This window comes from Sinohyriopsis cumingii, chromosome 12 (genome assembly GCF_028554795.1).
Source record: "Sinohyriopsis cumingii isolate HCF-2022 chromosome 12, ASM2855479v2, whole genome shotgun sequence".
NCBI lineage: Eukaryota > Metazoa > Mollusca > Bivalvia > Unionida > Unionidae > Sinohyriopsis > Sinohyriopsis cumingii.
In genome coordinates this window covers 91,862,724-91,877,622 of record NC_142972.1, presented here as the reverse complement: position 1 = coordinate 91,877,622, position 14,899 = coordinate 91,862,724, and the positions used below count along the sequence as shown (strand labels likewise).

General features: G+C 35.6%; 1 protein-coding gene across 2 annotated transcripts in view; it reads right to left on the bottom strand.

Annotated features, from left to right (window-relative positions):
* The window catches only part of LOC149786979 (TPR and ankyrin repeat-containing protein 1-like), a 141,854-nt gene that overhangs the window by 92,003 nt on the left and 34,952 nt on the right, over positions 1-14,899 (bottom strand). For both annotated transcript variants that reach the window (XM_089977525.1, XM_089977526.1), the window contains exons 6-11: positions 14,280-14,497; positions 9,951-10,211; positions 9,020-9,270; positions 6,279-6,435; positions 5,039-5,191; positions 345-593 (exon numbers count right to left, since the gene is read on the bottom strand). In XM_089977525.1, the coding sequence (XP_089833651.1) occupies positions 345-593; positions 5,039-5,191; positions 6,279-6,435; positions 9,020-9,270; positions 9,951-10,211; positions 14,280-14,497 (1,289 nt within the window). The remainder of the gene's footprint in view (positions 1-344; positions 594-5,038; positions 5,192-6,278; positions 6,436-9,019; positions 9,271-9,950; positions 10,212-14,279; positions 14,498-14,899) is intronic.

Here is a 14,899-nt window from a genome sequence, read left to right as displayed (position 1 = left end):
TTATCATGGCTCTATGACCAATTCCAATGAGTCTAAATAAAACCTGGATCTGAATCAGACATGGACAGGCCAGTATCTCGATTTTACCACAATCATATTTACTTAATTTGTGCTTTTATAAAGTAAGTCCGTATTTTAAGGTCATTTCTGTAAGATCTGCAGCAAAATCATAAGGACTGGCAGGTCTGCTTTCAGGTCTAACAATAGCATTAAGCTTGACCAGGGTTTTCATATTTTCTTTTCATATTTTGTGGGGAGGCAAAAGTGAAATATAAACCTAGTTGGTTTGTATAACGGCTTGTTTTAACAAACTGAATGCTCTACCCATTCCAAGAAAATATTACCTAACATAAGTGAGAACCTGACTGCTGCATGTAATGCTGTGTCTTTGTTATTATCTTCACTAAGGCTGAAGAAGGCAGCAGGACTTGGTGAATGCATCAGCATCATAATAGCAAGTGGGTCCAACCATCTCGCCACTGTCTTGGGGCTCTCCACCTTCAGGAAGTGGAAGAGTGTTTTCAGTGGTACATGTTCTGTACTTAGGCCTGTTGCCACTCCTTTTACAAGTCTCTGGATCTCAGTTCTATCATCTGTAAAGTGCGTAAAAAAGTTGAAATTAAAAATGTGAAAAATAACCCTGATCAATTTTACTTAGCTGATTCAGATGGTACAAAAAAGATCACCATATAATGAAGAATACTTGATGAATAATGGTCAATGTACTTGATAACCAATGGTCAGCATATGTGATGACAATGGTCAGTGAACATTTTCTAAATTGTCTGCAATGATCAAAAATTCATATACAAGAAAGCATATATTAAATAAGGATTTATCAGACTAGAACACAAATTTTGTGGTTCTAAAATCAACAAAACTGAAAATGTTAAAACCTGCAAAAAAGTTATTAACTTTTGAACTGACATCTTCATATACTCTTTTCAGAGACCATAACAAGACCACTTCTCACATGGTTCATCAGTTAGAGAAGATTTAGTTTGCAAATTGTGAAGTTTTTCTAATGGCATTCATGGACTTCTATTATACTGATCAAGTTCTATTGATAATGACTGCTTTCTGTTATACTGATCAAGTTCTATTGATAGTGACCGCTTTCTATTATAATGATCAAGTTCTATTGATAATGACCGCTTTCTATTATACTGATCAAGTTCTATTGATAATGACTGCTTTCTATTATACTGATCAAGTTCTATTGATAATGACCACTTTCTATTATAGTGATCAAGTTCTATTGATAGTGACCACTTTCTATTATAGTGATCAAGTTCTACTGATAATGACCATTTTCTATTATACTGATCAAGTTCTATTGATAATGACCACTTTCTATTATAATGATCAAGTTCTATTGATAATGACCACTTTCTGTTCATACTGATCACTTTCTACTGATATTATTCACAAGATTTATTTAACAGATTCAAGGATACTGTACACAATAACAATTAACAATTATAAGATTAAATCTACCTAAAAATATTAAAGAACTTCCTATCTGAGACTGCCTACATGGGAAACAAGTACAGTAATACGGTTGTTGCTCAAAATTACAAACTTGTCTGTTCATCACTTGACGAGCACTGAAAGCATTCCAAATCTTCAGTTCAGAAGTGCAATATAAAAAACCAATACACATTCAGGACACAATAGTTCTCCTGTCTGGAACAAAGAGCCAATCTACATTTGATCCAAGACCACAAAGCATACCAGCTGACAAAAGAGCTGCTGGTTCCACACCTGACCATGTTCGTCACCTCTAACTACCCCCAAACCAATGAGGTCATAATTGATCCATAATCATGTGATATAGCTGATCACGATGATGTGCCGATATTATCAAAGTAAATGAAATAATATTTATCAATCACGATGTAAGTACATAATGATTTAACAGAAGCAAACTGTGCAAAATAGTTTGTGTTGTCTTGCCATTCTATTTTATGGTGCAAGTATAAAAATGCAATTCCATGTAACGTCAATGGTAGCATCAATCATTCGGAATACAGGCATCCTGATTGGTATGGAAAATATGTTCTGTACAAGTAACAAACTTATATACAAGCAAACTGCACTCTCCTCCAAACAATAACCATAAACCATATGCATGATTCTTATCTTTGTCCCTGCCAACACTTTATATCAATTTAGAGCCTGGTCAACTGTGTGTGTGTGATTTGGATTTTTAACGTAGCTTTAACAATTTTTCAGTCATATTACTATGATGTCTGCAGTGTGGCAGTTTATAGTGATGCCTAGCACTGAGGCATCATGCCGCAGACAAGTAGCATGATGTCCCACCCAGTCACATTATCCTGAACCCAGGCCAACCAGTCCTAACGCTAACCTCTTAATGCTGAGCGCCAAACGAGGCAGCTGTTAGTACCATTTTTGTAAGTCTTTGGTATGACCCAGCTGGGGATTGAACCCATGACCTCCTGCATCCGAGGCGGATGCTCTAACCACTAGGCCATCAGAGGGGACAACTGGTTTCTTCTTATTTGCATCACATTTCATGCTGAAAACCTTTATCATTTGTACCATTCCAAGACATGTGCATTTAGTTACTTTTGTTCTTAACGTTTTCCACATAATTTACAAAAACTCAATAACAATTACCCAAGTCCAGAATGGTTGAATTCTCCACCTACAGCTATGACTATATTTACTTGATAATACAATTCTTGTCTTGCATTTTTATCAGGCAGTGAAGTAAACTACACTAATATTTCATAAATGTTGCCTCAATTATAACCAAAACTACAATTTAAACTGAATCTGGAGTGCCTGATCTTGCTGTACACCTTGCATCGTATGACTGTATATGTGTCAAAATGACAATCTTAAGGGAAAAGGTCAATAATTGTAGGATTGAACATAAAGACAAATCTCCATTACTGTATTGTTTTGCCTATATTTCTGTGGCTTTTGTCAATGAATGATGGTGTCATTTGCTTGATAATAGTTAATCAACGTGCAATACTGACTGAAACCATTTTGGAGAACCAATAATGAACCAGGAAATGGAAAAAAGTCAAACCATGCATGCCAGGGGTAACCATATCATGGACACTGACGCATAAACACTTTCAGGAACACTAATCAACTGAAAAGTTAAATGTGTTCATACACAGTAAATGCTTGGAGGTCACTGGCTCCAGAAATACCAGACCTGTCAACCCTAAAAAGACCTTCTCAGTAAGGCAATCAACTTTTTCCCCTAAGTTGGGCCAGTTTTAAGCAAGGTGTAGCAAAATATCATGTACTGCTATCAAGCTGGAAAACATACATTTAAAAGTCCAGAAGTGTGATTCAAGACTGATGTACTGAAGTAAACATCGAGTTCAGCTCAAAAGTTTAAGTTCACTTTATCCTTAATTACTTCTACTACATTTTCACAAATTTAACTTCCAAACCCAATGGAGCCCAAGGGCTTCTTGATATCTCTCAACCTGATGTAATGCTTATGAGAAAGAAAACAAAGCCATGGTGATGACAATCATCCTTCCCACCAAGTGACATACTCAAATCAATACAATGTCCACTAAACGTAATTGTTGCCCTTCCTGCTTTTTTCTCCAAGAATCGGAATATTAAATTTTATTCTTCTGCATGATTAAAACATTTAAAGGGGGCGATCACCAGATAATATGTATTTTTAAGAGAGTGACGTATGTAAGGTGAAGTAGTTCGCATTTAAAACAGTCACAATGGAGAGATTGTTGGCATACCTCTATGCTACATTAATGTAATGTGGATGATATTTCTTTTGGATATTGTACTTTTGGAAATTTTACATGATTTAAGCACACTGCTAACTAAAATGACTGCTCCCTTGTGTTAAAAAGTCAGCCTGAATTAGTCTAAAGTACACTATACATAGCAGCTATTAAAATAGGGAAAAAGAATTTTGCCAGACTAGACAATACCAGCTTCTGAAAGTGCAATGAATGAATTACCAAATATATAAAATGTAAAAAAAGTTATCGACTCATTTTAATACAATTTACCTCTGAAGTTCAGGAAGTGAAAATGACCAAGTAGAGCTAGCACTTTTTTGAAAGGTGCACATCTGAAGTAAGGCCAAGCTGTATACTCTATAACCCATAGTACACCCATCAATCAAACACCAAAATAAAGGGAATTAAAGGTTCTTTGCATTATACCTAAGATATACAAGGTCTTTTTTAAATAGCCAGTATAACCAGTGAGGAAAGCCGGGCAAATTCTTTTTCTTTAAAATCCTAACCCTATGCAAAATATGAAACTGTAGAGCGCCACCAAAGAGGTTTGTCCCTTTCGTTCTGACTGCTCACTTTTTGCACACCATTTAAACAAAAAAGAAAGCAATAGCATGATCATGCAGATGTTTTGCAACACAAAATATGTGCAATTTAAGGTGTCTGAGGTACTCTGGTAAAGTTAGTCTGGTAAACTTAAAAATTCCAAAGAATCTAATATGAAACCCTGATCCAAATTAAACGTGGACAAGCCAGTTTTCATATTTGACCATAAACAATCGTATTTCCATAATTTTGATTCTGTTCTGAAACATTGAAGTTCCAGAGTAAAGGGTAATTTCAATAAGATTATGGCAGAATCAAAAGTGATGGCAGGTCTGGAGCACACTGAATAAACATAGCATATATTTATATTTATACACACACAAACCACATTACAATGGATACCACAATCAGAGAACCACCCAATAAAGAATCTATTGTGTAATCTTGCCTCTGCACATGCTAGTACCAATGGTCAAACCTTTTTAAATTTTAGTCATATTAGCAAAAGAGACAATTTTCAGTTCTGTGAGCTCAAACTGTATCAGGACAGTACAGGAGACGATGGGATCCGAATTCAGATTCTCTGCATCAACTCCAGTTAAAGATGACATGAATCTATCTTAATCATAGCTTCGCTTGTTTCTTTTCTGTTACAAAGGAGCATGGTAAATTAGATATAACTTATTATAAATTCATATAAAAGAAACTTGGTAATTAAGTAAACATACAATCGCGCTCCTTCAAGCTCCTGAGGTCAGGTCCAATCATCAGGTACCCTATTCCCCACCATTCTGCAGTCTTGCCTAGTCGGACGAGTATGGGTTCCCACCATTTCTTCTCTACAAACTTCAGCATTTCATAACACAGTTTTGCCTCATGTTCTGTGATAAATAAAAATTACTTTTTATAACATCTGCTTTGATAATAATGATGGTAATGACAATGTGACTATGCAAAACTAAATGCTTTTGTCCCCAATATACTATATTCACCTAATAAATTCCCAAAACCCTTTTTTGTAGTATTTCAGGCAAAAGACAATGTCAGTCTTAAAGGATTATTATTGATTTAAACAAACATTCTGGTGTGAAATTAAAAGTCATATTAATACAAGCCTGCAAGTTGTTCCTCTATTCTTAATGTAGTGCATTGGACTTGACATTTACAGTCAAACTTTGACTGTAAAGAAAGGTGAAGTTACAGTATATGTGTCACCAAGAATAGTCACATACAGCTTCTTTTGATTTTCTATTTGTCACAAGCACTTGAAATAAGCTAACTGTCCTTTGATCACATCAATCTGAGCCACTGACTAATCCAAGCAATTTGTTAAAGCATGAAAAAATACGATCTGTGTAGATTTTAAGTCCATGACGATTTTTTTTTAAAGGACTGATTAAACTGAGCAGGAAACAGTAATCTTGTGTGGAACATAAATTTGGAAGAGAACAACATAACGCAATTAATGATTTTGTTGTATTGTGCACATAAAACAATCTTGATAATAGTAATTATAACAATAATAATATTAATAATGATAAATATTCGGTATATATTATTTGTTCAAAAAACAAGTTTAGAAAGTGAATCTGTGTACAGTGGTTACCTGTGTGCAATGGCCAGTTTTGCATTCTCTCATCAATCTTGCCAGCCAATGAAACTCAAAAGATTACCCACCATAAAAAATTGTCAGCCAATGAAACTCAAAGGATTTCCCACCATCAATCTTGCTCCCATATGAAACTCAAAGGATTAACCCTCATCAATCTTGCCAGCTAATGAAACTCAAAAGATTACCCACCATAAAAAATTGCCAGCCAATGAAACTCAAAGGACTACCTACCATCAATCTTGTTACCATATGAAACTCAAAGGATTAACCCCCCATCAATCTTGCCAGCTAATGAAACTCAAAGGATTACCCACCATAAAAAATTGCCAGCCAATGAAACTCAAAGGATTACCTACCCTCAATCTTGTGCAACAGGCATACAGACTCAAACAGAAAGTTTTGCTTGACATCCTCTGGTGTGTCCACACTATTGAAGAAACCATCGATAAAGGTCTTGTATGCATCTGTTAGCTGATTCAGGCATTTGAGAACTGTTGCCTTTCTCCAATAGCCCTGAAATAAATATCAAGAATCTTTTCAAGAAGTTTTCATTTGGCATAAAATTCATTTCTGAAGTTGAACATGAGTGTCTTTATTGATAAACCCATTAAATTATGTGCATCAGAATGGTCTTATAGGATATACCATCACTTATGAAGGTCTGACGAAATAAAAGTAGCAAAGTAGGTCTGCAACTACAGGAATAAACTATTGCATGGATTATTAAATGATATTGGGGATTTTCATATTTAAAGATGCCCAAGTGTACCTGCAACTGTATATTTTCTCTGACAATATTCGTAAATACTTGTTCTTGATCCTTTTATCCCTAAAGTGTATTATTTTCCTATATTTTGTGCATTGTACTATTGAAATTACACATATTGTAATCTACGCTGTATATCTGACTTTCATCATTTTTTTTAAAGAACTTTTTTCTACATGTAACGTTATATTCAAGAGCACAGGTTACTTCCCCTGCTTAAATTTACATGGTGCAGGGGATGGGTAGGTCAGGATGAGAGAAACCACATGGATTTAAAAAGAACAAACTGAAAAAAGCGATGTTTACTTTGCATACAATTAATGAATTATTTCTAACTCTGCTGAATTTCATAGGTAACAAGTTCAGCAAACCTTAATATGTGTGGATTTTGTTTGATGATACAAGTCTCTATCCCAACTTTTTTTGTAAAAGTCAGATCAAAACAAAGGCCCCAGATTGCTAACAAGCTTGACCAATCAAATGAAAGATCAGCTCACTAAATATGAATGGATCTGGTTCATTAGACTGATGATGTAAGCATAAAGTTATATCAAAACAAAGGCCTCTAGAGTGGCGACAAGCTCAGCTTATCACATTCAAGATCACTCATTAATATGCACAATCTTACTCCTATTCAAGCCTGTAACAGTCACTAATAATACAAACTGGTATTTCAAGTTTGATTATAATTGGACTAAAAATGTGGCCTCCACTGTAGTAACAAGCAAATGTTGATGCAAGTACACATGGTCATCCATCACTCAACTAGGCCTTACAGACAGCTGAGCTAAAAACAAAACTAAGTATTACACATGTGCTTATTTCCACCTGAAATTTGCAGAATTATTTACTTCCTGAAATTAACAAATCTGATTTCATTCACAAAATTCACATGAAAGGAACATTTATGTTAGTTTCATTATGATTAATAAAGGAAGGAAATCTGTTACATTTTTCTTACAAATATGCTTGGAAATCTATTCCATTATATCCAACCAACAGGTCCTGACACACAAACAGTAATCTCTTATTACCATTCAGTTCCTGTAAATACTGATCTACCAGTAATCGTCTCCGAAACACATTAATGTCTCATTACTATGCCATTTATGGGAGCCATTAAAAGTGTCCTGTATTATAGTCAAGCAAGCTTGTATCAGGACACATTATCTGGAGTGAAACAATATTCCTATGCCTCCCTCATTCGCGGCCAATGCTCTAACACATAGGCCACCGATGCTTTAACCACATAGGCCACCGATGCTCTAACCACATAGGCCACCAATACTCTAACCACATAGGCCACCAATGCTCTAACCACATAGGCCACTGATGCTCTAACCACATAGGCCACCAATGCACTAACCACATAGGCCACCAATGCTCTAACCACATAGGCCACCAATACTCTAGCCACATAGGCCACCAATGCTCTAACCACATAGGCCACTGATGCTCTAACCACACAGGCCACCGATGCACTAACCACATAGGTCACCAATGCACTAACCACACAGGCCATCGATGCTCTAACCACATCGGCCACCGATGCACTAACCACATAGGCTACCAATGCTCTAACCACATAGGCCACCAATGCTCTAACCACATAGGCCACCAATGCTCTAACCACATAGGCCACAGAAGCGGTCACTTGACCTGTTGTCCTGGCCAGTTAAAAACTGGCTGGACTAAGTAAAAATTGTCTCTGAGCTGAGTAGATACATATCTAAATCTCAAGAGTAAATCCAGTTTCATTTTCTACTCTTAAGATTGCACCAGATATTCAACATCACTTAACATTTAGCCCACTTTTACTTTGGTCTAATTTGCCTGCTGTTATCAGACTATAGCATGTTACAAACACAAGCACCTGATGTAAGCATGAAATAAAAATGGGACAAAATTATGAATATATGTTGGAGTTTCACACCTAGCACTCAATTTCTCAATGGTGTTTGCATTTACAGAGGCACGTTTAAGTAATTTAGACATCATTTTGAAAGGGGAAGAAGTTTCTCTTTCAAAGAGCTTTCACACTTCTGTATGAGCCAAACCTGTGAGAAGTTATGATAAAATGTCACAATTCTCTGGCCAAGGCCATTTCATATGGCTGCCATGCACCATAACTGGGAATGACTATTTGCATGGCCACTGGGAGCTTCATCGGGAAAGACTATCGTAAAGTAAAACTGAATTATCAATTTTTATTTTTTTCCTTTTGCAAAACCACTAACTCATGGACTAAGCTCTAACTCTTTATGTACTGTATCATAAATGTTATAATCCAAAACTGCAAAAACACCATTGAGAAATCCAACAAAATCTTACCTTGTGCCATTTTGGATCACAATTCAGTGACGCTAAAGCATCTTGCAGGGCCTCAACAAATTTCTCCAATCCAGTATAAACGGCTGAGCGGTTGCTGTACAAAACTGCTGCCTCGTGCATAAATTCTTGATGTGTCCCTATCCGAGATATGGCCTCTGTGTACAAATCTATCGCTGTTTTGCAGTTTCCAGCTTTCCATGCACTGTTTCCACTTGCTTTTAGGGTTTCAACTTGTTGTTTTACTACTTCAACTGCAAAATAGTGCCAAAACTTTACATAAAGCATATTCAGCACTTCAAACATAAAACCATATACCAATTCTACATAATAATACCATTACAGTAAAAAAAAAGAAAAACTCTTGACAGCACTCTTGTTGCAGACCAAGGAAACCAATTTTTCCAAGTAAAAGCTGTATCTGAAGAAGAAACAATGCTGTTGTCGCAGGCCAAAGAACCATCTCAGAGTTATCAAAGCTTGCATTAATTGAAAAGTTTAACAGTCTATTCCAAAAATATGTGTTGCATTGTTTCCTTATATACACCCCACCCCATCCGTGATGACAGTACTAGGTACTAGACTATGTGTAAACCCAACAAAGCTAATTTCTGACTTTGTCACGAGACAATGAGAAGACCCATGTAAGATAATTTCTGACACTGTTACAAGAAAATGAGAAAACCCATGTATGATAATTCCTGACACTGTTACAAGAACATGGGAAGACCCATGTAATATAATTTCTGACGCTGTTACAAGAACACGAGAAGACCCATGTAAGATAATTTCTAACACTGTTATAAGAACATGGGAAGACCCATGTAAGATAATTTCTGACAGTCATAACAAAAAAGGAAGACCCACCTTATTTGCTAATCATTCTGATATCAAAGTACAATATATTACAGTTGTTTTAGTTGCAAAAACTTACTTTCTGCCTTCTTCATAATTTGATAAATCTGATCCGATGGTTTTAGATACTGGATAGGAAGTTTTCCAAGTGCATCTGGTATATCCAATCGACATCCATGGTTCAAAAAAAGGCGCACCACAGTCTCTCCAATTGTGGAGTTCAGATTTCCAGTGTGGATCAGCACATGGTATGGTCCATTACCACTGGAGTCAACTGCATCTCTCTGCTCTGGGACAGCTGAGTATTTCTCCAGCAGGTACTTCAGTAACAACACAGAACCTTGAAATAATACATTATAAACATTGTGTATCAACATCTTGTGTAGCTAATAATAAGTTTATATTCCAAGATTAACTGCAATCTGCTGTATATTTACTTGGTTAGGGCTGTTCCATTTAAACATACATTACAAAATATATGCCTGGGTACCTTGATTTCAAGAGTTCATATTAAAATGATAAAAAAATTCTAAATTGCATCTATGGGTGAGTACCCCACATTAAAGTTGTCTTCCCTGGGTCTCATATATGTTTTACTGGAACAGCCCTTACACTAAATTTATACATTCTTGTTGGTATCAGTTTATTTGAATTTACCGCAACAAAATTTTTAAACTGATGTACAACAGAAGGGACCCTTAATTTCTGTGGAAGAATCAATGTTCACTGGTGTTTAAACTCATGAGCTGTAAAAATCTTCAAAACTGCTGCCGTGTGCAAATAGCGAATGTTCGTCATTCAGTTATATTTATGCTTAGGACAGGGAACACTCATTAAGCAGGTAATTGCTAACTGTGCCAATGAGAGCAATTATGCTTATTCAAAATTTAGTTACAATTTACCAAAGGTATGCACTGATCAGGTTGCCAAAGTGGTTGGAGTATCTGCCTCGGATACAAGAGGTCATGGGTTTGAATCCTGTCAAAGTCATACCAAGATTTATAAAAAATGGTACAAACAGCTGCCTCACTTAGTGCTCAGCATTAAGGGGTCAGTGTTAGGACTGGTTGGCCTGGAATCAGGATAACGAGACTTGGTGGGACATGATGCCACATGTCTGTGGCATGATGACCCAGAGTGCTCGACATTGATATAAACTGCCACAGTGCTAGCACTGTAGAGATACAACTGAAAAATTGGTAAAGCTACATTCAAAAATAGTGGTGTATGTGAATTGCTGAATACTAACTTAAAATCTATAGTAAAATGAACAGCAAAATGTAATAGTGTATCCAAGTCTCTGATATTAGCTAGAAACCATGAGAATGAACAATATCATGTAATAGTGTATCCAAGTCTCCGATATTAGCTAGAAACCATGAGAATGAACAATATCATGTAATAGTGTATACATGATTGATTGATTGATTGATTTTTAATGGCGCATCAGCACTGTTAGGCTATTTAGCGCCAAACAAAGTGTTATTTGTATAATCTTTAAAAACTTATAAAAGGTCCTTTATCGACCAGCGATATAAAAGAACAAATGGTTGAAATTAAAAACGGCAAGATGGTAACGGTGCAAAATAAAGCTTTCCGATCAACGGGAGATGTAAAAAAGATGAATAGGTATTAAAATGGGACAGTATATATATATTGCATAAAATTGCACAAGGTGATAGCATAAAAGTCAGAGTTTAGAGTAAATATTTACGGCTTTCAGGAACTCTATAATACGAGTGATGTTTATAGTATCAAAAAGTTCTTTCATATCATGCACAATGTAATAACGATCGCGCGTTGGTTGTAGGTCAAAGCACTCTATCATAAAGTGCTTGACAGTGAATGGTTCATTGCAAGAAACACACTCTGGTGGGTCTTCACCTATTAGTATGTGGGTGTGGGTGATATAAGTATGACCAATAGTGTATACAAGTCTCCGATATTAGCTAGAAACCATGAGAATGAACAATATCATGTAATAGTGTATCCAAGTCTCTGATATTAGCTAGAAACCATGAGAATGAACAATATCATGTAATAGTGTATCCAAGTCTCAGATATTAGGTAGAAACCATGAGTATAATGATTAGCATCATGTAATAGTGTATCCAAGTCTCTGATATTAGCTAGAAACCATGAGAATGAACAATATCATGTAATAGTGTATCCAAGTCTCTGATATTAGCTAGAAATCATGAGTATAATGATTAACATCATGCAATAGTATATCTAAGTCTGAGGAGTGAATATACTAGAGCATGAGGTAAGATCTTCTGAAAGCCTGTGTCAGAAAACAGACTAGATGGGACAATCTGATAACCCCATTTTCAAAAAATATTTAATCTTTCAAAGGCCTACCCAGAAATACTCCAGCATTTGGAAAATTATGATTGAATTCATTTTATTGATTAAATATTTTTAAATTTTTAGAGAAATGACATCTTACATTCTGAAATGCAACAACTTTTCTTTTGTTAACTTAGTTTTCAGTTAGTGTTATATTTGTTTCATATTTTCCTTATATTTCATATTTTCTAATTCCTTCACACTAAAGCTCTATATTGTATTTTTATGTAAACATTTGATATCTCAGTTCTTAATAGCTGTGTACCTTTAACTCTTAGCTCCCTTATGCCAACCACTTCCATAAAGTGGTCAAAGATATGTCAAAAAAATAAAATGACACTGTTCCTGCAGGACTTGATGCATGTTGTTTTTTTTTGGATAAAGCTTTGTGCTGAAAACACTATTTTAGCAATTATCATGACTAGTACACTGATTTTCAGCCAATGAATCTGTTTACTTATTATTTTTTTACCTCATACTAATTTCTCCAAAAAGTTTATTCTACTTCTTTCAAAGTGTAGCATTTCATCTGGACCTAATGACCATTTTTTATATAATTCTTGCAACAGATTATGCTTTAGTGAGTTTCTGACGTAAAACTTATTCCACAGCCTGACACTGACAGAAACCCTGCATGATCAACTGCAAGAAAGATAATGCTGGATACATGCCATGAAAAAACTAGACCAATAATTTAAGGATTTGATATCAGTGGGTTATAGAAATTACAGAGATAGATTGTTGTTTCTTCCAATAACCCTTAATATTTCTGGGTGTCAGTAATAAAGAAACATTGTTTTATGGCTGACAAAAATTGGGTGTTGTAATGCTCAAAATGGAGGTGGATAAACTCGACCCAGTAAAACCCAACCAGGCCAGATATCTGGCAGAATTTCCCTACACATTCATTTACCTGAATCTGAAAAAAATTTATAATTCTGGCATGCCAATGAAGTGATATATTGTCACCAATGCCTTGATAACAGTGACTCACAAACCATTCAAACTACTGACCTAGCATGATGGTGGGACAAAACATGGACTAAATAATATAATAAACAGTGATATGACATGGCAAGTGAAACCCAGCTCTAGTAACAAACATCTATGATCACAGATAGAGCCTAACCATACCTACACACTCTATATACAAATTAAGATCCAATACAGAACTGCTGTAACCATTCCTCCTATTCCAGATCCTTGGATTCCTCCAAACTTGCAGCCAAAATGATGTTTGTTTAAATCTGACACATTGGTTTTCCTCAAGAATCAAGTATATTTTCTTTATACTTCATCTCTGCCACTAGATTTCACCTACTGACAGTTTAATTGACATATTTCTTGTTACCTACATGGGGGTGGGGGTACATGGAGAAAATAAAATTCTATATACTATATCAAGTATATTATGTTGGAAATAGAGTACTCTCCTCCATGTGTCCATATATAATACTTTTGTCAAAATGTTATCCCTCATTATCTATTTTTTTTTATAATTTCATCAATATAATTTAGAATGTAAAATTTCCACTAAAATCTTTATAATTATTACGGAAAATCAAAAATGTTGGACATCTCAAGTCTAGTGGAATGAGCACCTTACTGAACCAGACAAACCAGGTTTGAATTGAAATGGTAGATTATTTTAAATGGTATCCTCTGAATGAAATAAGTGCTAGTGTTTTGACACCAACTTTAAGATTAAAGAGGGGTTTTACAATTTCATGCAAGTGTTGTATTGTTTTTATCAGCCCTTGACTTATGGTTTCGAGATTGTAAGAATGAACTTATGTTTCAGATTGGAAATTTGTAATCAGAACCAATCAAAGAAGATGCTACAAAAATATTCTTTCGTGATTGGCAAATACAAAATCTCAAGCTCCAATTTAAGCTAAAAAGTTTTATGATTTCCAGGCCTCATCTCAAACATTATAATGAATGTATTATAGTCTCTGCTTTTTTTTTAACTACAACATTAAAAGCCAATCTGTTGTGGCAGAGACAATAAGTATAAATCTAAACAATTCTATAACTGATAAAGGCGGGAGTGAAATACCTGTTCTAAGTGCTACATCAATTCCAACATGAACAGGTGGTTTCTTGAAATGAACACCGATCTCCTCACTAGAAGCTCCATTCTTTAGCATGTGGACTGCCAGCTTGCTGCCCCAGCCATTCATCTCAGAGTTGGAGACACTGGTAAGGAGGTTTCCCACACTGATCTGCTCAAAGGTGCATCCCACTGCTATCCCATCCAGTGGACTGCAAGGCCCACTGAAATACATTCAGTGAAAATGAAACGCATTAACAACTTTCCATTCAGTTCTGCATAGTCGTCAATAAGCTGCAACATGCTTACACTCTGCAATGTATGCATAGTTTCAGAGATGCAATTAGTTCATTGATTACTACAACCATCTGCACTTAATACTACTACGTGTCACAGGTATAGTTATTGTTATATAGTAGAATGCAAGACCAGTACTGAAAAAATAACTATAACAGGCCCAGATGTCCAGAAAAAGTTGAAAAATTTGCTGCGTATCTACACTCCACCATAAGCAGGCCCTGTCAGGCAAGCTTTTCTGCTTGATCATTTGAATCTGAATGTGTACAGAGCAGGGCCAGTTATGGCATAAATTTACACTGGAATCTGAATGTGTACAGAGCAGGGCC